This window comes from Pholis gunnellus (genome assembly GCF_910591455.1).
Source record: "Pholis gunnellus genome assembly, chromosome: 17".
In the NCBI taxonomy this organism is placed as follows: Eukaryota; Metazoa; Chordata; class Actinopteri; order Perciformes; family Pholidae; genus Pholis; species Pholis gunnellus.
In genome coordinates, this window is record NC_136544.1 from 10,781,023 (window position 1) to 10,802,101 (window position 21,079).

The 21,079-nt window shown below is 41.4% G+C and overlaps 5 protein-coding genes across 5 annotated transcripts; 2 read left to right on the forward strand and 3 right to left on the reverse strand.

Annotated features, from left to right (window-relative positions):
* Positions 1 to 357: 357 nt before the first annotated feature.
* On the reverse strand, positions 358 to 4,603 carry asf1ba (anti-silencing function 1Ba histone chaperone). The gene is made up of 4 exons (XM_079177697.1): positions 4,242 to 4,603; positions 3,228 to 3,343; positions 1,762 to 1,938; positions 358 to 1,037 (listed from the first exon to the last, which is right to left on the reverse strand). The coding sequence occupies exons 1-4, from the start codon at positions 4,348 to 4,350 to the stop codon at positions 846 to 848; spliced, it is 594 nt and encodes a 197-aa protein (XP_079033823.1). The 5' UTR covers positions 4,351 to 4,603; the 3' UTR covers positions 358 to 845.
* Positions 4,604 to 5,845: 1,242 nt separating this feature from the next.
* crb3a (crumbs homolog 3a) lies at positions 5,846 to 9,762 on the forward strand. Its single transcript, XM_079177698.1, has 4 exons — positions 5,846 to 6,100; positions 6,677 to 6,882; positions 8,198 to 8,244; positions 8,342 to 9,762. Exons 2-4 carry the CDS (start codon positions 6,711 to 6,713, stop codon positions 8,549 to 8,551), a joined length of 429 nt encoding a protein of 142 aa, XP_079033824.1. The 5' UTR covers positions 5,846 to 6,100; positions 6,677 to 6,710; the 3' UTR covers positions 8,552 to 9,762.
* A 377-nt stretch (positions 9,763 to 10,139) lies between these two features.
* tubb4bl (tubulin, beta 4B class IVb-like) lies at positions 10,140 to 14,109 on the reverse strand. The gene is made up of 4 exons (XM_079177690.1): positions 12,780 to 14,109; positions 11,883 to 11,991; positions 11,593 to 11,703; positions 10,140 to 11,505 (listed from the first exon to the last, which is right to left on the reverse strand). Exons 1-4 carry the CDS (start codon positions 12,834 to 12,836, stop codon positions 10,457 to 10,459), a joined length of 1,326 nt encoding a protein of 441 aa, XP_079033816.1. The 5' UTR covers positions 12,837 to 14,109; the 3' UTR covers positions 10,140 to 10,456.
* A 181-nt stretch (positions 14,110 to 14,290) lies between these two features.
* Positions 14,291 to 17,469, forward strand: LOC306709511 (zinc-binding protein A33). Its single transcript, XM_079177689.1, has 6 exons — positions 14,291 to 14,850; positions 15,039 to 15,134; positions 15,226 to 15,459; positions 15,552 to 15,574; positions 15,656 to 15,774; positions 15,877 to 17,469. Exons 1-6 carry the CDS (start codon positions 14,455 to 14,457, stop codon positions 16,413 to 16,415), a joined length of 1,407 nt encoding a protein of 468 aa, XP_079033815.1. The 5' UTR covers positions 14,291 to 14,454; the 3' UTR covers positions 16,416 to 17,469.
* A 135-nt stretch (positions 17,470 to 17,604) lies between these two features.
* LOC306709226 (G-protein coupled receptor 183) lies at positions 17,605 to 18,573 on the reverse strand (the record flags this gene model as incomplete). The annotated part of the gene is made up of 1 exon (XM_079177293.1): positions 17,605 to 18,573. One exon carries the CDS (start codon positions 18,571 to 18,573, stop codon positions 17,605 to 17,607), a length of 969 nt encoding a protein of 322 aa, XP_079033419.1.
* Positions 18,574 to 21,079: the final 2,506 nt, after the last annotated feature.

Here is a 21,079-nt window from a genome sequence, read left to right on the forward strand (position 1 = left end):
ACCCGAGCGATCTGTGATTGGGTGTGACGTTAACACAGGCTATTTTTAGTAAAATGTGAAAATATAACAGGACACTCACAGTGATATTTGTGTTACATAGTTGGCAGTTTGTTGTCTTTAACCTTATCATGAAAAAAATAAAAGGGAATTGCTTGGTACATTCTTAACAAGGTGGACACGTACAAAAGTGGTTTGTATTTTGTTTCCTTGCTTCTGTGATCTCATTTGAAAAAAGACAAAATAAGACATGTAATAAGGAGGAACATAGTTGTCTCTATCACACAGACATTCACATGACTAATACAATGTTTTTTTTAATTTGGAACACACAGATGCAAACAAAACAAAACATGGAGAAAGCGATGGAGCCCATCCAAAACTCAACAATCTAAGTGGGAAAAGGTTTAAGTGCAAAATAAATTTGAACACAAATATGATGGCAGAATATCAAATTCCTGTACGGCAATATATTGCAGTGTATTTGCCTATTGCTTCAGTGATGAAATCCTCTTATATGAGTAAAAGTGAGTTCTGCACCAACGAAAGAAAGGAAGTTGAATCACACATCAGCTTGCTTTCAGTTCAGCTGCATCATTCCACAGTAACCTTTCTCCATTCCATGAGTTAAACTAGTTCGATATTGCTTTCATAGGTGTGAGATGCTTCTAATCTTCCTCGGAATCAAACACTTAACTGGAGTTCAAGATAAGAGTTCATTTCTCAGGTAAATAATGGCAGCTGTAAGGCAAAGATGTCTGTACATCCACACTAAAATGTCCAGAGGCGTTCTTCAAAAATGAAGGTTTCCTGCTGTGAGTTATCACATTTGGGGCTGGGGGTCGTCTCTATAAGCAGTCCATGGAGTTATCAGGTAGTATCCCTAAGGGCGGGGCCTTGCCTGGGAGACAAGACGGAGGAAGCATGGAGTTTGACGAGGGATCCACGTTTTCACAGTCCTCCATTCGCTCTGCACAGCCTTCCCAGTTTATATGGAACCTGGTCACTCGTGGGTTTGATGCCAGAATATTTCTCTGGAGCTGGAGGATGGAAAGATAGATAAATACTTTCAGTTATTTTTATAACATCTGAATATCAATGTGGTTTTTAAGTGTAAATAATGAGAGTTTAGACAATTTAACCATATCATCTAATTACATTACACAACTGTGACTAAGACAAATATAAAATGTCTGCGGACACATTTTACAACCAAAATGGAAACAATCGGTCCAAATTTGAAAAAAACCTTTTCCCCAGAGGGCTGATTAATTTTCCATTAGTTGCAGCTAATGAACATATTGCTAATATCTAGACTCAGGGCAAGAAGATAGTACAAAGGTGCCAAATGATATTCATCCAAAAATAATCAACAAACAACTACAGAAAGTTACTATCTGAATTCAGAACATCGTTCACAGAGTAGTTATATAACCACGGGAATTTGATAGGATTACATTTCATTGTTGAAGGACCAAACAATGTGTTCCAAAGTGCAACAGCTTTCATTCTGCAATGTTTCAGTGCACCGTGCTGCTATAAGACTACCACTGTTCTTGCTGTTTTCATGGTTAACACAAAGAAACTAACATTCTTCTTAGGTTTGAGTAGTGTATACAGTCTTTTGTGACGATTGTATTGTGTATTTTTGAGGCATCTTTCGTTGCAAAATTCCTTCAAACGTCTTCTTCAGCCTGACATCAGTAATCAAACATCAGTAATCAAAGTGTGAAATAAGCATTAGAAGTCAACCGTTCGTCTGACCTGTGTGTAGTCTGGCTTAATCGGTGGGTTTTCCCGAAGCTCTGGTTCTGTGTATTCATTGTTCACATAGTAACCGATGCGAATGAACTCCTGGCCGCGGTATGTGCAGGTAATCAGCACGACAGTCACACCGACAGCATCGCTCTCAGGAATCAATCCGGTGTTTGGGGCATCGGCCTGTCACAAGAAACACAAATATAAAGCAACTTTCATAAGCAACTGTTACAAGAAACACAACTATAAAGCAACTTTCATAAGCAACTGTTACAAGAAACACAAATATAAAGCAACTGTCGACTTGTCAAATGCTGATGGTGGCACCAGGGTCGTGAAATGATTAAACAAAACCAGTCAGTATGAAAGATAAGCTTGTAAAAATGCAGTCAGTCTATTTGGACTATTTGTCTATAAATAGATTATAACAGGGTTTGTTTACCAAAAGGGTCCGTACAGTACTTCCACAAAACATTGATGAATTAATAGCTACAGATAATGCAGTGAAATCAACGAGCAGAACAACATAATGCAAATTAAAGTTATATGCCATGTTGTTTAACGTAACATATTTTGACATGGCCGTAGTTTATTTTTTAACAATTATAAAATACTCAAAATATGTTTGCATAGACCCTATAATGTCTGGCTGATCCTGCACCGTAAAGATTTATGGTTTATGGTTCTGTATAACATTAATCAGACTTGAGACGATCCTGCTGAGCTACATGCTCAGACACGAGACTCTGTTAGTAGGCTATAAACATAAAGAATTACATAAAGAGTGGTTTTACTTCACTGAAACGGCTTTTGAAGAAATCTGATATTGATATTTGAGAGTTTCAAAAACCCAATAATGAAAGTTTCTTTACAGAACTCAATAGTTTTTGGTAAGGTTCCCTACATTTTTTTAAAACAATTTGACCAAGATGTGAACTGGGCAGAACATTATATAGTAAAAAAATAAACTTGTCTCTACTCTCTGGATGACAAAATTAAAAGGCAACACATTTTCAAATCACATCTTTGGCATTACCATAATTTCTTGTTGTTTATCAGTTGCCATATTTACTGATAAAGATACATCTGCAATGAGCTAATATAGACCAGAGGCTAATTCTCGTAGTCACTTTCTTTACATACAGCATCTCAACCAGTTTTATGGCCGGAAAAACAACCACCAGATGAACAGGTTGTGATGGGGAACTGCAGTATAGTCTCCTCGTTGTTGAACGATGTAAAAGTGTCTGTTTGTAATTTCTGATCATTCAACCTGATATGTGCACAATTAGAAAGCTATGCAGGAGAGGAAAAACAACTGTTTTTAAAAGGCGAGGATGCAAAGAGGATCTAATTGCCATCTCTGAAAAGTGTAATAACAAATTATTATGATGTTACTGTTCCCAGTATATACTATATGGCTAAAGCAAAACAAAGCACTATTTCAGTTAGTTTTCCGGAACCAAACACACCTGAAACACGAACATATGTCTCCCAGCAGGCACCGGGCCGACCAAGACGGAGTCGAGGATTTGGTCGTACTCTTCACTCTCCGCTGAGCCAACGTAGATGATCTTCCATTCCAGGTCTACAAAAAAGAAGAAGTTATGTTTCACTATTAAATGCTAATTTATAGTAGTGTGTAGTGAACGTAGTGTTGAGACAATTAGTTCATTTATCAGTTAGGTGATGAACAAAAGTTATTGATAACAGACTAATCATATTTGTCAATAATCTAGTAAAAATACTCACACTACCTGGATAAAGCTCATCAAATACAGTCAGTAGGTAAATGTTTTTCCGCATTTTTACAAATCATACCACAAGTGATTTTGCTTTCACTTTCCATAGCAAGAAATACAGATCAAAATATTCAAGGGAATGCATTACTTTTGCAAAGCTATTGTGTAACGTTATATTCAATATCCATTTAATGTATGACTAATAATCCACATGCTACCATGAACAATAAAGAACACAGCAAAAGTAATATACAAAGTACAATGTAATAGTGAATTGACACTCAAAAGGTTGCACTCACACCAATTGTTTGGACTAACGTTACGTGTGAAAGTAGAGTAACGAGAACACTGACTTCAACGTTACTCTCTACGTTTTCAACCCCCTAATGCTTATTGGTGGGATTTATATAACCCATAAAAAATGCCTAGTTTCAAAATACTAAATGAGAAACATTAAACGTTAGGAATGACGTGGAAGGCATACACTGAATGAACAACTTAAAGATGTGTCCACCACGAAGAACACATTCATTTAACCTGTGTAAAAGTACTTTGCTATCACCTTGTAACGTTGCGTTACTTTACACAAATTCCAACTTTGAGTTAAGTTAGCTAATGTAGCTAAACTGCGCACACAGCTATGGATAACGTTAGCTTTCAGCAATCTCTAGTGACGTTAAGCAAACAGAAGTAACGTTAGCAACACTCAGCTTTACTACGCTATTTTTACTTTACGTTACCTACCTTCGGGAAGGTCCTCCATACACTCAAATGTTATCTCGAACTGAAAAGGGTTTCCAAAGCGACTCGGGTTATCTAGGACAGCCACATTTAACACCTGTACCTTCGCCATTGTTGCCGAAGCGTTAAAAACGGGCTAACCAAAAACAACCGTTCAAACCAGACACCTGGGAATGCTTTAAAAAGCAAAAAAACAAGACGTTAACAGAGAGCGAGAGAGCGGTATTATGTATCGAACAACTCTGGTTTTACTTAACTTACGCCTTATTTATACACCTACATTTATAATACTACACTCTTAATTAAAGTTCAGTATAACTAGCGGACATTGAATCTGAGGATAAATATTATGCTCCCGCCGCTTTCACTGTCCAACTACCCAGGCTCCTTTGTGGCTACGGCAAGCGGGTAGGTACGCGAGTGGAAAAGGAGCCGCTTCCATAAGAGGAAAGGCAACCTGCCTCAATCGCCCCCTAGTGGCAGGGTAAATAAGCCTGGGCTGTAATTCTTTTTTACCAGACAATAAACGTAATTTTCTTCCTGACTTGCCAAAGTAGTAAATCGAGTTGGAAGCTTTGTACTGTAACCTCTTGATCTATCAACTCTCAAGTCAGTCAATATGTTGCAATATGTTGCTAGTGTTTGTTCAGTAAAATAAACGTTGTGTTTTCCCACCCAAGGAAAGGTGGACGACAGGCACAATACACAATACATCCTGATGCAAGGAGATACAACAGTGCTACAATACAACCTTGTTCTACTGAACAAAAATATAGCTTAAGCGTCGCAATTGTTATTACAAGACTATCACTTCAATTTCAGGCACATTTCATTGTACATGTGACGTACAAGAATGGCAAGCACACTACAAAAAAGTTCTGTTTTAACATGTAAACTGGTCCATACAAATAAATAAGTAAAAGGAAACAAGACAGAGGTCTACAACTTGTGCATATCTTTTATATGATAAAGGCATTTATCCTATTTGCAATGAAATAGCATTTTCATATTTTGATGATTTCTTATTGAATTTGATGATATTACTGAATAAAATATAAAACCAGGCCATATTTTCAACACTACATACCATCCGTCACCACCATCGGTTTTTTTCAATTAGGGTTATGTAATGATCTGCCTTCCACATAACTCTGTGAATAGAATACTGTAAATCACACAGAAAAAAAAAATATTATATTGCTAAAACAATGTATTAGATAGTAAATAGGAGTATTTTTTTTGTAGTATAGGAGTAATTTTCTACAGCAGTTCTCTGCTTTTCAAGAAACGCCTGACTTCTCTCACACACTGTCCAAATGAAAACTATTTGACCACCACAGATTAGGCTTGAAGCAGCCTACATTTCCTTTGCCCCTCTGAGTCTGAGAAGGGGAGATTAGGTGAGGATTAGAGTCCACTGGACCAGCTGGCCGCCGAATTCATACCTAAAATATCTCAGGAATGTCGATGTCCTTTCTGATGTCGGGTAACATGAAACCTGATGGAGGCGCTGTTTCATGCCACCACCAGCAGCCAGGTTGCAAGGTAAGAGCTGTGCACGGGAGTACAGTTAAACATTGTACTCCAGCAGGCTGGTGCAAGTGAGAGCAACCTGTCGTTTAGACTCTGAAAACGACAAAGCTCAGTTTAAATCAAGTAGTCTATCAGGAGCTTAACAGGCATAATGTGACATACATGTGATTAAAGTTATCTTTTAGATGATAACGGTATTTTGAGGAGGTTTTTTTTTTTAATGTCATCAGGAGGACTGCTCTGCTTCAGTGGGCTGAACCGGGTTTTTCTTCGACTTTGTTACAAAGGAGTATCTGTCCGCTCCGGTGCAGGTGGATAACTGCGCTCAGGTAATGTAACACGAAACTCAGCCATGTGACCAATGGCGATTTGAAGAGTAGACGAAACTAAAAAAAAAAAACTGCTTTACATAAAACACCAACGAGTAGCACAGTCGAGGATGTAGAGACGTATTGGATCCTCGCTGTTTCAGAAGCACGTCTTTTGTCTGGAGATGTTACCTCATTTTCATCGGACTAAAACATTTGTTGCCGTTTCATTTTTGACAAGGTGAGGCGGAAGCGAGGAATACACCTGCTCGATGTTTCCCGGTTTGCTTCGATCACCTGAAAACAACCCGATCAATGTTTTCCCTCTAACAGAGCTTGTGGGAAATTAACTTAACAACATATTGTATTTTATTATTACAAGTTATAATAATAATACTGCTGCAAATGAGAAGGGGTTGAACATTAAAGCGTTGTGTTCCTGTGGTCTGAGCAGGCTTAATGGTGATTCAACATCAGGCTGAATGTGTGACTCAGTGGCTGAATGGTGTTTCTGACTCAACGTCAGAATAAAGATTTAGAGTGTCAAATAAATACATGACATTTGTCTTTACATGTCCTACAATGATGTGTCCTCAGCTGTTCAAGATGGGCCAATAAATCCATGCAGTGAATGTTGGACCCAGTGAAATGGACCCGACCTGAGGCCCCAAAGCCCGAGTCTGCCCTCACTTTGCCGTGCTGGTCACGGGTAGAGATGGCAGCGTGTCCGGATGTGCTGGTCATGCCTGGAGTTTTGGTCAGGAGTGTTTTACTGCTGGTACTGAGCAGTAATCCTGTGTGGGGTGAGTCAGTAACCATCCCTTCATCCTCAGTACCACCACACCAATAATACTTCTGACCACACCTACAGCGTGCACACACACACACACACACACACACACACACACACACACACACACACACACACACACACACACACACACAAACATGAAATCATGCAATGATAAATAAAACAAAAATGAAACGGGACATTCCAGAGCAAATCTGAAATATGCACAGGCTTGTCATCATGTTGTAAGAACGTTTGACTGAGAACTGACTTAAGAAACACATTCTGCCATATGAGAAGAGTATATTTACATCAGGTTTCATCTTATCAATAACTAAACATACAACAGAATCCAATGTAACAATACATTCAGCCGCCGTGCTCAAAAGAGAAAGCTTTTGAGCACGGCGGCTCCTTCTTGTAACCCCTGCTTCTTGTTATCAAGTTGTACTTGTGTCCTTGCAACGTTTGCTATTTGCCCTGGTGAATGATTGACTCATAACATGGGCCAAAAACACAACTTTCTCAATATAACGATGTTCGGTGCCTTTTGTTATGGGTCGAAACAATCCAAAAACTAACAAGAAAACGGTACATTTTCATTCTTGTATCCATATTTTAAGGAAATGTGTCGTTTCACTCAGCTGACTGTGTAGCTGCAGCACCCTCTGCATGCCTGAGCTTCTCCTCCTCCTCATTCACTCCCCTGGTCAAGTAGTTACTTTTTAGTTTCGTGATGTCACTGGGTAATCACATGGCTGGTCATGGATAAAATGGCTGGGAACAGCAACAGACTTACGGGACATCTGGTGTGCAGCGTTTTGTGATTGTTGCCTTGAAAGTGTGCATACGGCTAATAGCAACTTCTGCTTTGCCGTTGGTTCCTCTTTTTCCTACTTGTGTCAAATAATGTTCCCAAGCTGGTTACCTACTGGCACCTCAGATTTGTATTAATGAAGACGTTTTTTTTGTTTAAACTGTATTCAATTTGAAATGTAAAAACAACAATTGGCAGTTTTAAGGAGGGTTATGAACTGGACTACTTCTTGACTGGGACCATTAATGTCCCAGAGTCTCTAGATTATTGGGAGAAACCAGATTACAGCAGTAGTTGGATACACATGCTGACATGCGGTGCCCTGGTTACTGAAAAAACAAAAGTGTACATCAAACAACTGGTCAAATAAGTCTCCTAGATTATTATTAGCTATTTAGTTAATAGGTTACCAGTTACCAGCAGTTAGGAAGCCCATACTGAAACATCTTGAGACTGTAAAGAGTTTGCATTGTTACTATAATTGTTTCTGACGTTTCTGCTATTTTCACAGGGAATTATACTATGCCTGCAAGTGACACCCGTTCTAATAACACTGCTGTGAGTAAATACCCTTCATCATGACCACTAAATGACACCAGAAAATGTTCCTTTCTATCACCAGATTGACCACTGTCCTGTAATTTTCCACTTGCAGGGAGCCAACATCGCAGCTATCGTGGCCCCCACGGTCACGCTGGGCTTTCTGGCCATAGTGTTGGCTGTGCTCGGCTGGCTCTTCTGCGTGGTGAAAAAGAGGAGACAGACTGAAGGGACGTATAGACCCAGTGCGGAGGAACAGTCCGGGGCACACGGCGTGGCGGCACCAGATGCTCTAAAGCTACCAAAGGAGGAAAGACTCATTTGAGATTTTGTGCTTTATGTTTTTAGAAAATCCCGTACGGACAAAGGCAGCAAGCTTTTGCATCGCATCGCTCCTGTGTGAGGAGGATCTCTCCCTTGAGCTGATCAATGAAAGAGAAACCTCCCAAGGTTTAAGAGAGGATAGATTTTATTTCAACAAGCACTGAATGGTTCCTGCATGGCACCATGGGAAAATGCACCTGGATGTCTGGATCTTGCCCGTTTTAAGAACAATTGAACATTTCAAGGAGGTTTTGAACATTTCCTCTGCACAAATGATGCTTCAGTATTTTATCACCACTAATAATTTTAGTTTAGAGATGTTTATCTTGTTTCAGTTGCCACTTACCATGTACCAGGACTTGAATTGATCCGGTCTATTATGAAACACTGTCACTGGCAAAATCAATACCAATCTTTTACCTCAAACTTATTTTTGTTTTTGCTACGGAGTGCTGATGAGTCCATTGCATCTTAAATCAAGACATGTTTGTTAGCCTAATAATGAGTGCAATTAAACATATTACAGTGCACAACTTGATTGATTTTATAAAGACAGATAGATGTACGTTAAAGATGAGGTTATACTGAGCAATTGTTTACACTTCAAGTACTCAAACTAATTTAAAAACACATTATTTAAAGATCATTTCATTAGTAGTGCATAATGTGACATAATAATCTAGATGTTTTACAATTACATGTTTATTTATGCTTTTGTCAAATAAATGTTTGAAAAATAATTGAGTAATGAAACTTCACAAAATCATTTAAAGCATCTCGCTCTAATTTAGAGTTTTCTTAAAAATACATGATGTTACTAAACGTATGATTATATTGACAGTATGTAATTCTATTAAAAATAAGATTTGGGTTTCAAGCAGGAGAACACTTAATAAACACATATTTGTCATATGCCAACTAATCTATTCATCAGGAAAATATGGGCAAGTCCATAACTTTGTACTTTGTAGTCTTTGGCTGATAAAAGAGTTTAGCAGATAAGGAGTCCTGGTAGTCAAGAGAGTGAAAAGTTCAGCTCAACAGAAGGAACTCACTGAAACAATGAGGCCATTGTTCGTCTCTATGGAATTTATTTTTTAATCTCTAATGTAATGAAAAACTGTAGATGGACTTTAATAATTTTATGTTCATGTATTTTTTTAAATCAAAAATATTTGGAAACTGAAGAAATTGTAGCCAAACTATTGACTTACTCACTATACACATATACACGTTGTTATTCTCATGATTAAAACAATGGAGAAAACTATCAAAATCCATATTCATTTGTACAGTCATGTAGTGTCATTAGCAAGTTATTAAATTGTTTTTTTTCATAAATTGTCCAACAGGAAAATGGTTTACAGGCTACTAAGCATTCAGTATTTAAAGAATCATTTGAAAAACAAAAACATTACAGACCCTATGAATCATGTTTTGACCCTCCTAGGGGGCCGGACCCTCAGGTTGAGAACTACTTCACTTGTCACCACGTTGCAGGACAGACACTGGAGTGCAGTAAGGCATGTAGTGATGTCAGATCACACATTATGTGAATCAAAAAAACTCAGAGGCAGTAAAAGTGGCCTTTTAATCAGATTTTATTCCCCCTCCAATCTCAAGGCTTCACAGTTCAAATCACTTCCACAAGGCAGTGACGGGACGGATGTAAGGATGCCAATAATTCAGTGCATTCACAACAAACAAAAACCTTTTAAACAAAAACGTGACTAGCATCAGTACAAATCTATGTCTAACACAAGAGCAACAGTGATCTAAATGCTGACAGTTTCTCATCCAGAGTGTGGCAGACTGTTTTAATTCATGATGGAGAGGGATGAAAGGGATGGAGTTGGGGGGGGATTGTCAAATTAAATGAGGTTTGGCAGCTGGCCAGGCTGAGGTTTTAGGCCACTTCCTCTTCCTCAAACTCGCCCTCCTCGGCGGTGGCGTCCTGGTACTGCTGGTACTCAGACACTAGGTCGTTCATGTTGCTTTCGGCCTCGGTGAACTCCATCTCATCCATGCCCTCACCGGTGTACCAGTGGAGGAAGGCCTTACGGCGGAACATGGCGGTGAACTGCTCGGAGATGCGCTTGAACAGCTCCTGGATGGCTGTGCTGTTGCCGATAAAAGTGGCGGCCATTTTGAGGCCACGGGGCGGGATGTCACAGACGGCGGTCTTCACGTTGTTCGGGATCCATTCAACGAAGTAGCTGCTGTTCTTGTTCTGCACGTTCAACATCTGCTCGTCTACCTCCTTCATGGACATGCGGCCCCTGAACACGGCCGCCACGGTGAGGTAGCGGCCGTGACGCGGGTCACAGGCAGCCATCATGTTCTTGGCGTCGAACATCTGCTGGGTGAGCTCGGGCACGGATAGGGCGCGGTACTGCTGGCTGCCTCTGCTGGTGAGAGGGGCAAAGCCTGGCATGAAGAAGTGCAGACGGGGGAAGGGCACCATGTTGACCGCTAGTTTACGGAGGTCGGCGTTGAGCTGGCCGGGGAAACGCAGACATGTGGTCACTCCGCTCATGGTGGCGGACACCAAATGGTTTAGGTCCCCATAGGTAGGGGTGGTGAGTTTAAGTGTGCGGAAGCAGATATCATAGAGGGCCTCATTGTCAATGCAGTAGGTCTCATCTGTGTTCTCTACCAGCTGGTGGACAGAGAGAGTGGCGTTGTAGGGCTCCACCACAGTGTCCGACACCTTGGGAGAAGGCACCACACTGAAAGTGTTCATGATGCGGTCGGGGTACTCCTCGCGGATCTTGCTGATGAGCAGAGTGCCCATGCCGGAGCCGGTGCCGCCACCCAGGGAGTGAGTGAGCTGGAAGCCCTGGAGGCAATCGCAGCTCTCGGCCTCTTTCCTCACGACATCCAGGACGGCGTCTACCAGCTCGGCTCCCTCCGTGTAGTGGCCCTTGGCCCAATTGTTTCCAGCTCCACTCTGACCTGTAGTCAACAGTATCACGGTTCATTGATGTAGCAAACACAAAGAAGCTATTTTCATGGATGTGACAACAGGTTCACATGGGTTACCGAAGACGAAGTTGTCGGGTCTGAAGATCTGCCCGAAGGGACCGGACCGGACTGAATCCATCGTACCGGGCTCCAGGTCCACCAGGATGGCTCGGGGCACATACTTTCCACCTGAAATCAAATAAATCGACAGCGTCATTTCTGGTAAATCTTATGAGCTTGTTGAGCATGATGCGTTTAATGTAAAACGCAGATGCAAATCACTTCTTATGGAGGCAGAGCTGGTTAGATGAGGGAAGAAGAGAGATAGTTCAGTTCACTCTGTTGTGTATTTTAGCGGATTCGCTTACCTGTGGCCTCATTGTAATAGACGCTGATTCTGTCTAGCTGCAGATCGCTGTCTCCGTGGTAGGCACCAGTGGGATCAATGCCATGCTCATCACTGATCACCTCCCAGAACTGAGACGGGGAAGGGCATGAGGGAAACACAGATATTAGAACAGGCCAAGATCTAAATTAAACAAATAACTGAATATAATGAAATTAGGTAACGGTACCCGGGTTCCCTGAAATGGCACACTAAGCTATTTTTAAACATGCAAAGCTGCAATGACTATATTACTCTAATTGAATGCAGGTCGGAGGAGCAGTCTTTTAGTCTAAGATGCAGACTAGACTGTCTCTGGAGTAATCAAGCAGATGGCAAACATGACAGTATATTCAATGATATAAGAACACACTGTACTATACAAGAATCCTAAAAATAAATATGTAATCATGTCAAATGAACAAAATAACATGAATTGGTGTGAAATCAGGCGTTTTATCACTGGAACTGGCTTGAAAAGAATTATAGGTCAAAATAGGTCATAAAGGATGAGGGGGGAGCCTGCTACTACAGCTACATAAGGTTACATTACTACTACCGTCAATGCTTCAATTGATTGCAACAATCGACAAAAATGTGTAAACGGCAAGCACAAATTGTTGCATGGAATTATTAATTTGTGAATTTGTTTGTCTGTTGCACAAATCAACGCAAAGCAATGCGTGCGCGAATCTTGAGTCCAATGTAAGCCCCGCAGAGAACATCAGTGACCGAATCAGCCGAACATTTCAGTCATAAAAATCAAGAGAGGACGTCGCATTGGGTTTATTCTAGAGAATTCTTGGAGGGGATTCTCGCCTGCACAAGTCTCACCACAATGACAAACCAAACAGAGAAACATGGGAAATCAGAGGAATACCTTAGCTCCGATCTGGTTGCCGCACTGACCGGCTTGCAAATGCACAATTTCGCGCATTTTTGGAACAAATGGATCCGAGGACAGTCGAGTAGATGGTCCACTGAGCAGCAAAGAGTCACAGGATGACGGTTCCTGCGGTCGATCGTCGGGGATTAGTGTGCGCCGCCTCTGAGACCGTCTGCTGGGCTGAAGCGGTGGTGCAACGTGACGTCATCGCCATGGTACCCAAAGACCGGAGGAGAGAGGGAGGGACCAAGACCCGTGGAAACGGCGGATAGGGTGCGAGGGGCTGCATCAGCCATCAATAAGATTCTCATTCTGCACTCACACCCCCTCCAAAAATACACACACACACACACACACACACACACACACACACACACACACAGGTCACACTGATGTGCAGTTTTGACAGTGTAGTCTATTGTTAAGACTGCGAGTTCATTAATGTTGAAGTTAAGACATAGTTAGCATAAATTAGCCATGGCTTGAAAGGACAAGGCCAGCAGCATTTAAAATATAGCAACTGGAGAATGAGGAATTCTTCTGAAAATATCAACTTGATATTATCTCAAGGTGGCATGAGGTTTGCATGTGCAGCCATTAGGGCCAAGAGCATCAGTACATTCCTTCTGATCGAAAGATGATGTGCTCTACTACTTTTAATTACAGTGGCTCTTTTTTTGTTTTACAATCACAATGAAACAAAGGCAAAAACAGCATTGACATTTATGATTACATAGGAGAAAACAAGTTAGAGGAATGGGCATATAAGATTAGTCATGTGCTTCCAATCCACACTCCTCGTTTTGTGCAAAAGTAAACTGTCTGCATTACACAAACCAAAAGGATATCTTCCAAAGTTACAGGCTATTCAGTACAAACTCCCCTATTGTTGTTACTTTCCCTCCAATGCAGCTCAAAAGGAAAAAAAGGAAAACAGTTGTGTTATAAAACACACTTCAACAAGTGTGAAGATATCCTTTAAGTCCTTCAGCCCGTTTTTAAAGTTGAAGAAGTTTGTATTATTTCAAATAACATGTCTTGTGGAGAATGCAGTATATTAACAAGACTTTTTGATAGGTTACTTATTAGTTCAATAAAAACCTGTTTCCTTCCGAGCTGGTTTAGCCAGTCTGAGTAAAAGATAGACGCCTTACTGTGAACACAGTTGAGCAACAATGCTGCTGTCACTAAACTCACTGATGTATGAAACGAGTTGCAGTATGTTGTTTTTACCTGACCACCCCCTGCTTCAATGAATAAGTATACGTTAAAAACACTTGCGAGTGTGCTGTCAACACCGGAACATTCACAAACACATCCTGAAATATGACATTCCAAACATGCAGTTACCAACCCGTTTTAAGCTGTCCAACAACTGGCCAATAGGGCTTTATTTCCTGTTTCCCAACACGGCTACATACAGTGTTGTTTCACAGTGCTGCATGATTTGAGTTACTCCCACAAAAGTCATGCACAGGAAAGCCAAGAGCATTTGCCACTTCATGTCAAGAACAATAGATAGACTGTTCGTGTTGCTCCGAGGCTTTCAGGAGACAAGTTTAGCTAGGCAGGGTAAATTATTTGTTGACAGAGAAATCATTAAGGACTTAAACTTGGGGACTTATGCTGTTTTGAACTTTGGATTTATTACATTGTTCATGGCAAGCTGATGATCATGTCAATCTCGGAGGAGGATCTCACATGCCCAATATGCTGTGACATCTTTACAGACCCTGTTTTGCTGTCATGTAGCCACAGCTTCTGCAGGAGCTGTCTGAAGCGCTGTTGGGAATCAGGCTTACGGGAGTGTTCAGTGTGCCGGAAAAGAGCCTCCAAGGCCAGTCCTCCCACCAATTTGGCTCTGAGAAATGTCTGTGAAGCTCTTTTGCTGGCCAGGAGGAGCTCAGCGCTGGTGGAAGAGAAGATGAACTGCAATCTGCACGGGGAGAAGTTAAAACTCTTCTGCCTGGTCGACAAACAGCCTATCTGTGTGGTGTGCCAGTCCTCCAAACTGCACAAGAGTCACGACTGCTCGCCTGTAGAAGAGGCAGTGCTGGACTGCAAGGTAAGGCAAATAATTATACGAGTGCGTTTCCCAACGGAGTATTCAAGGTGACGCCTAAAGCTAGAATGCTGCCCCACTAGTCTGTTCCGATAGTGATCCACAATCATATTTTTATCCAAAGCACTCAAAATACTGAAACATTATAAAGCTGTCTGATCTTTGCTGACTGAGGCCTGCTTGGTCTCCAGGATGAGCTCGCTTTATCCCTCAAGAACTTGCAAGATAAAGAGGACAGCCTCAAAAGAATCCACATGACCTCTGCAGACATGTTCGAGTACATCAAGGTAACTGTGATGAGACGACCGGAGTTTTGGTTATGAATTAAAAAAATGTAAAAATCTGCTCAAATAAACCATTTACAATAATCTCATTCAGAGTCAAGCACTGAAAACACAGAGGCTGATCAAGGGCCATTTTGAGCAGCTCCATCAAGTCCTCTACCAAGAGGAGTCAGCCAGAATAGCGGCTGTGAAGAAAGAGGAGGAAGAGAAGATTGCAGGAATGAAGGATAAGATTAAAGAACTTTCATCAGAAGTGCTGTCGCTCACAGAGACCATCTCAGTCATACAGGAGCAGCTGCAAGAAGACGACGACATGATCTTGTTGAAGGTTCGCACAGTCATGTACACATCAACTTTTTAATCATCGTTCCCAAAAGCTTCCCACCATGACTGTGTCTTTGTTTTTCTCCGATTTTCCAGAATTTCAAAGCCACTCAGGACAGGTAGGTCAACAAAGTTGTGGATTTACGCTCTGTGTGTTGATGATCACATATTCTCAGCGTAAGATATCCCTTCTATCACAGAGAAAAAAGCATAGCCCTGGGTTCAGACAACATGTCCGGGTTACTGATTGATGTGACCAAGCATCTCTGCAACCTCGAGTATAAAGTCTGGGAGAAAATGCTGGACCATATTGACTATAGTGAGTACATGTTATTATTTCTTCAGGTTCAGAGGCCGAAAGAGTAGAATTGCACAACCCTGTTGAACATATCAACCTTTCTGCTTGTATCCTGTCTTTTAGCTCCTGTGACTTTGGACCCAAACACAGCACACCCCTGCCTCGTCCTGTCTGACGACCTCACTTCCCTCCACTACTCAAAGCAGCACAGCCGCTGCCCTGACAACCCTGAACGCTTCCACATCAGCGCTGAAGTGGTAGGCATGGCGGCACTGGGCTCAGGAAGCCACCACTGGGTTGTGGAAACAGGAAGTAATCAGGACTGGCTCCTGGGCGTGGCTTCTTCTTCTGTGCAGAGGAACTCTGAGATCTCTGCTCGTCCCGAGAACGGCTTCTGGACTTTGTGTTTCCGGGACGGAGAGTTCAGGGCAATGACCTCGCCACCCACTGCACTTACAGTTACAGGAGTGCCCAAACAAGTCAAAGTGCAACTGGACTACAACAAAGGAACGGTGTCTTTCTTTGACCCTGCTGATGACACGCTCATTTATGCATTCGTACACACGTTCACAGAAACTTTACTTCCATATTTTTATACACAGAGCAGTCACCCATTGAGAATAATGCCAGAGAAGGTACTTGTCACAATGTTGCGTCAATGAGTGGATGAAGGATTTATTAATTATGTAGGAAATGATCCCAGTCCTATTTTGATGAATGCCAAAACATTTTGAATTGGGATTGGTGGGTTGACTGGCTGTAATGTTTGCAAAGTATTAGCCATCCAAGTCATTTTGCTGCTCCAAAAACATGTTTGTTACTTATTCGTCCTTAAAGAAATCTTCTGCTGAGCGCTAGATAAGAACATTAACACTCACATGTCTGTTCGACAAATCTACTTCTGGTTAGCAAACCTTAGCATAGCATAAATCCTGAACACAGGGGAGAACAGCTAGCCTGGCTCTTCCAGCATTAATTTAATCTTGTTTCTTTAATCTGTATAAAGTGTAAGTGTAAAACCTCGAGACAGAGCCAGGCTAGTGGTCAGTTTCCATACTTTGCGCCAAGCTAAGCTAAGCTAACCAGCTTTTGCTCCAACTATATTTACTGACATGAGTGGCATCAGTCTTCTCATCAAAAGGTCATGTACGCTGTACAGACAAACAGGTATGGGCAGTATTGAATTGACTTGACATCTAAATCAAAACATAGAAGTGCACTTCCCAAAATGTAGACTTATTCATTTAATGGCAGAAGTGTGAATATAAGTGGCTAAATAATATACATTGCTCACTGTGATGGAAGAGGGGTGAGCACATTTGCACAAATTTGTGTTTCAGAAAACCCCATCTTCGACAACAGAATTGGTACAAAAAGTATTCCTGTATTGGATGCTCTTGAATTCAAATGCAGTACTTTTAAACTCTAATACAGTGTATAGCCTTAGTGCTTGTTAAAACCTGTTAATTTAAAACCGGCAGAAATTGCCCAAAACTGGCTGCCCCAGATTTACACTGTACAGTTCAGTGTTTTGGTCTCTTTTGTACACATGATGGCGCCAAAGTCTAACACATATTTTGAAGGATTTCATCAGACTACTTTCAGTTGTTTGGATGAATTAATCTTCCTGAACATCATCAGTTTATAAAAATACTGAATTATATGGTGATTTTCCACTCATTGTTTTTATTTGGAAAATAATTAAATTAAAGACAAGTCACACAAAATGAAACATGAATTCACAGTTGTATTGTATCACGGTATTCAGTTTCTTCTCCCACAGCTCTTCTTTATAACACATGTTAAACTAAACATCTGCAAGGTTTAATATATGTATTAGGTCTTCTTAACTTAAGCAGATGGGTTTTGGGCAGGTGGGGTTGTGTTGTTCTCTGCAGAGACACAGTTGCAGCACTTCTTAACGCAGGTGTCTGAGAGGAAAGGCAGCTTCTCCAGGCGAGATAGATAAACAAGCGGCTGGGTCGTGCTGCTGATGTTGAGGAAAGCGAAGCCCACAGGCTGCACATAGCAGCGAAACACGTCAGGGGAGTAATAATCTTCAAAAGGAAACAGTGCTACAGGTGGAAGGTAGTTAAACACAATGATATAAAGGAGAGACAGCACCATCTTGAAGGCCTTCTTCTTCATGGGGTGCATCTCGTCTTTCCCTGCACCACGGGACTTCTTCAGGGCCCACAGGATGCACACGTTACACAACACCATCCAAATAAATGCTGCCAGGATCTCACAGGTGAACACCTTCTCGAAGTTGGGGAGGCCTCCCACCACTTTGGCTGCAGAGTAGGCAAAGGTGAGGCACAACACCAGCACTGAGAGGCTTAACCTGTACTTGATGGGTTTGAACTGCCCAAACATAATTGGAAAGAGCACAGCCACAAAGCGATCTAAGCAGATGCAGGAGAGAAACAGTGGCCCGCTCGTGTCTTTCACACCATAGGAAAACTTAAGTGCAGACCACACCTCTTTGCTCTGCCAGTAGTAAAGGTTAAGGAGGAGGAGGGGGGTCATGACACCAAAGTAGGAATCCATGAAAGCAAGGCAGCCCAAGAATAGGTCAGAGGTTGTGGGATTTTTGCGATTCTGGATGAGGATCGCAATGACAAGCAAGTTGGCTGGGATTCCCACGACTACGTTTATGCACTGCATGGTCAGGTCAAAGTGAATGCCTTCTACCAGACGTTCGCACCCGTCAAACACACTGAAGGGCTTTGCTGTGGCATTGATGTCAGCGGTAGTATTGAAAGGGAATGGCGTCGGGAGAGAGGTCAAGTTCAGTGGTGAAGATACGTTTCTCTCCATGATTCTGTTACGGCAAAATGACTCTGATGGGAGAAGAATAAGAAGGGTGGTGAGGGTTTAACATGTTCACTCACACAATTTCAAGGGGACGCAAACTTAATCTTGTTTTCTAGCTTCAGTACAAATGATTCGGTCTGTGTGTCACGTCTAACAGTGTTCATCAGAGTCCTTGTTTCTACTCTGCTGAGAAGTTTATTCTCAGTAGAGCTAAAGTAGCCCCAGAGTAAAGCGAGACGGTTCACAGAGAGCAACAAAAACACGTAACAAACACCGTCAGGGCTTCTCTTCAGGCTGTTATCTTGTTATTGTGTCTGTGTGGACCTTCCTCTGGGAAGAGTGGCTCCCTGGATGCAGGGACATCTAACTCACTTAAGGGACTAATATTAAAGGCCCCGCCCTTTCACAGCAGAATAAAAGGGCAGCTGATCCCAAATAAAAATGGTCAGGTTCATATTCCGCAAGTTGACAATTACTTACTGCCTTCACTTACTGTTAGTAAGGGAAGTGGACAATTTGGTAATTTCCTGGAGCCTGTTTTTGACATTTAGCTATTACTAAAGCGAATTTCTGACCTGCATGAATCAGAAGGAGAACACAACATCTGATCTTGGATAATATCTATTTCCATTTGATATTTAGGATTCAATTAACTATTAATATAAAAGGACACTGGAACACTCTCCAGTGGTGCGTATAAACCTCTCCCTCTTTCTCCATTTCCTGTCTCAAATGTATTAATGTTAGCAAAGGGGCACTGCTGCAGGAGGCAATATAGATCAGTCATGATCAGCCATTTGCATACATTTTCCTGTGAGTTCTTTTTTCTGTGCTGCAGCATTAATGTCAGCGGTCAGGCTGATTTGTCTAAGCTGCATGGGTCGATGTTTCAAGCTGAAAGTTAACTAGTCGTGCATGTTAAGTCATATCGAGCTCTGTATGAATACATTGTTAGCATGAAATGCATTCACAGTACAGGTTTGACACATGAGAGCAGATCAGAAAAGGACAAAAACGTTGGAAATAAATGTACTAATGTCTGGATTGATTGGAATAATAACTGGAGTCGGACACAAGAGAAACCATTCGAGAAGTCCTCGGCCTGGAGCTCAGTGTCTCAGTCTCTACAGGAGGACCACAAATGGAAGCTTTTTATAATGCAAACACTAAATGTGATTCTTTTCCCCCCTATGCTGCAGGATTATTGTCAGCAGTTCTGAGTCAGGCAGATTTGCATGAGTTTTCTTTTACATGCAGTTCACCTGCGCTCCCTCCACTCAATGGACTTATTGGAGCCAGAGGCTGCAAATGTTCCTTGTACAGCCATCAAGGGACCTATTTTGGTTTAATGTGGACCTTTGCTCCCTCAGTGGACGATGTTTCTCACCTCCGTCTGGTGACGGCTCCACCTCAGGCCACACACACACACTCCTGTGGGGCTAATCACACTGACGGAGGAGTGAAGCTCTTTGCCAAGATGATCGTCCCTAGAGAAGGCAGACTTAAATCAATTGTGTTTTTTTTCCAGGTATATCTACTGAAAATGTACTGAAAAATATTGTAAACACTAATAACAGGCAACAAATAACAAAAAATGATTCATCTGATTTTTTGCATGTACATGTAGTAGTTGGAGTAGTAAAAATACGGCTAAATTCAGCGTAAACATCTTTGCAGATTTTGTAAAAAAATGTAAAGAGTACATCGATGCTCTTATTCAAGATTTAAAATGCAACACTTTAACAGCTGCAGACACATTGAATACTGTAATTTTCTGTCAGTATAAGTGTTCCATGCATAAAGATCTTTGTTCAATGGGGAGAAAATATTTCCAGTCCTTGATTTTGAAGTTGCAAGGAGCAGAAAACCTACTTAGACTCATTCTAGCACAGTCTCAAAATGGAGTTAAACACTCTATTGATTGACATTAATCTGAATGAGATAAATACATTTTAGTAATCTCAGCAAATAATGTTAAACTGAAATCCAATAATAAAGCAGTCCTGCCTCTCTTTTAAGGTCATATATTGATTGAACTATGATTAGACACAAACTTTGTAAAGTAAATTTCAAAATCTAGTTAACCTGTGCAGCTTTTTAAAAGTGGTAAAAAGTGTATCGTTTTTACTTACCAGTGTGGAGTACTCTTCTGTGCCGTGTAGCGATGTTTGTAATTCAGGGGTGCATTTATAAGTTCTCTGACGTGTCGTGACTTTGATGCTCACCAGGAGGGGAGGATCTCCCGGAGTTTTTTTGAGGTGTTTAAAGAGTTGGAGAGTCTGCGAAATTGTGAGTTCCTTCTACCGTAACTTTGACTGACCCCAGGGCTTTGTGGAAGATGCAACAAACCTTGAGGCTTTCGGAAGACTGCGCCAACCGGTGTAAAGGCTGCTTGAACACATATAGTTATACTGAGCTTTTGACGACTGGTCTACTGAATTAAGGTTGTGGTTTTGTTTTTCTTTCATACTTTGTTTCTATTGAACTTTTTATCTTCTTATTCCTGTTC

Coding starts and splice junctions, on each gene's coding strand:
- asf1ba (XM_079177697.1), bottom strand. CDS start 4,350: ATGGCGAAGGTACAGGTGTTAAATGTGGCTGTCCTAGATAACCCGAGT. Junction 3,344..4,241: donor TATGGAGGACCTTCCCGAAG/GTAGGTAACGTA, acceptor TCTTTTTTGTAG/ACCTGGAATGGAAGATCATC. Junction 1,038..1,761: donor TTAAGCCAGACTACACACAG/GTCAGACGAACG, acceptor TCCATCCTCCAG/CTCCAGAGAAATATTCTGGC.
- crb3a (XM_079177698.1), top strand. CDS start 6,711: ATGTTGGACCCAGTGAAATGGACCCGACCTGAGGCCCCAAAGCCCGAG. Junction 6,883..8,197: donor GAGCAGTAATCCTGTGTGGG/GTGAGTCAGTAA, acceptor CTATTTTCACAG/GGAATTATACTATGCCTGCA. Junction 8,245..8,341: donor CCCGTTCTAATAACACTGCT/GTGAGTAAATAC, acceptor TTCCACTTGCAG/GGAGCCAACATCGCAGCTAT.
- tubb4bl (XM_079177690.1), bottom strand. CDS start 12,836: ATGCGCGAAATTGTGCATTTGCAAGCCGGTCAGTGCGGCAACCAGATC. Junction 11,992..12,779: donor GCAACCAGATCGGAGCTAAG/GTATTCCTCTGA, acceptor TCCCCGTCTCAG/TTCTGGGAGGTGATCAGTGA. Junction 11,704..11,882: donor CTATTACAATGAGGCCACAG/GTAAGCGAATCC, acceptor ATTTGATTTCAG/GTGGAAAGTATGTGCCCCGA.
- LOC306709511 (XM_079177689.1), top strand. CDS start 14,455: ATGATCATGTCAATCTCGGAGGAGGATCTCACATGCCCAATATGCTGT. Junction 15,135..15,225: donor ACATGTTCGAGTACATCAAG/GTAACTGTGATG, acceptor AATCTCATTCAG/AGTCAAGCACTGAAAACACA. Junction 15,775..15,876: donor GCTGGACCATATTGACTATA/GTGAGTACATGT, acceptor CCTGTCTTTTAG/CTCCTGTGACTTTGGACCCA.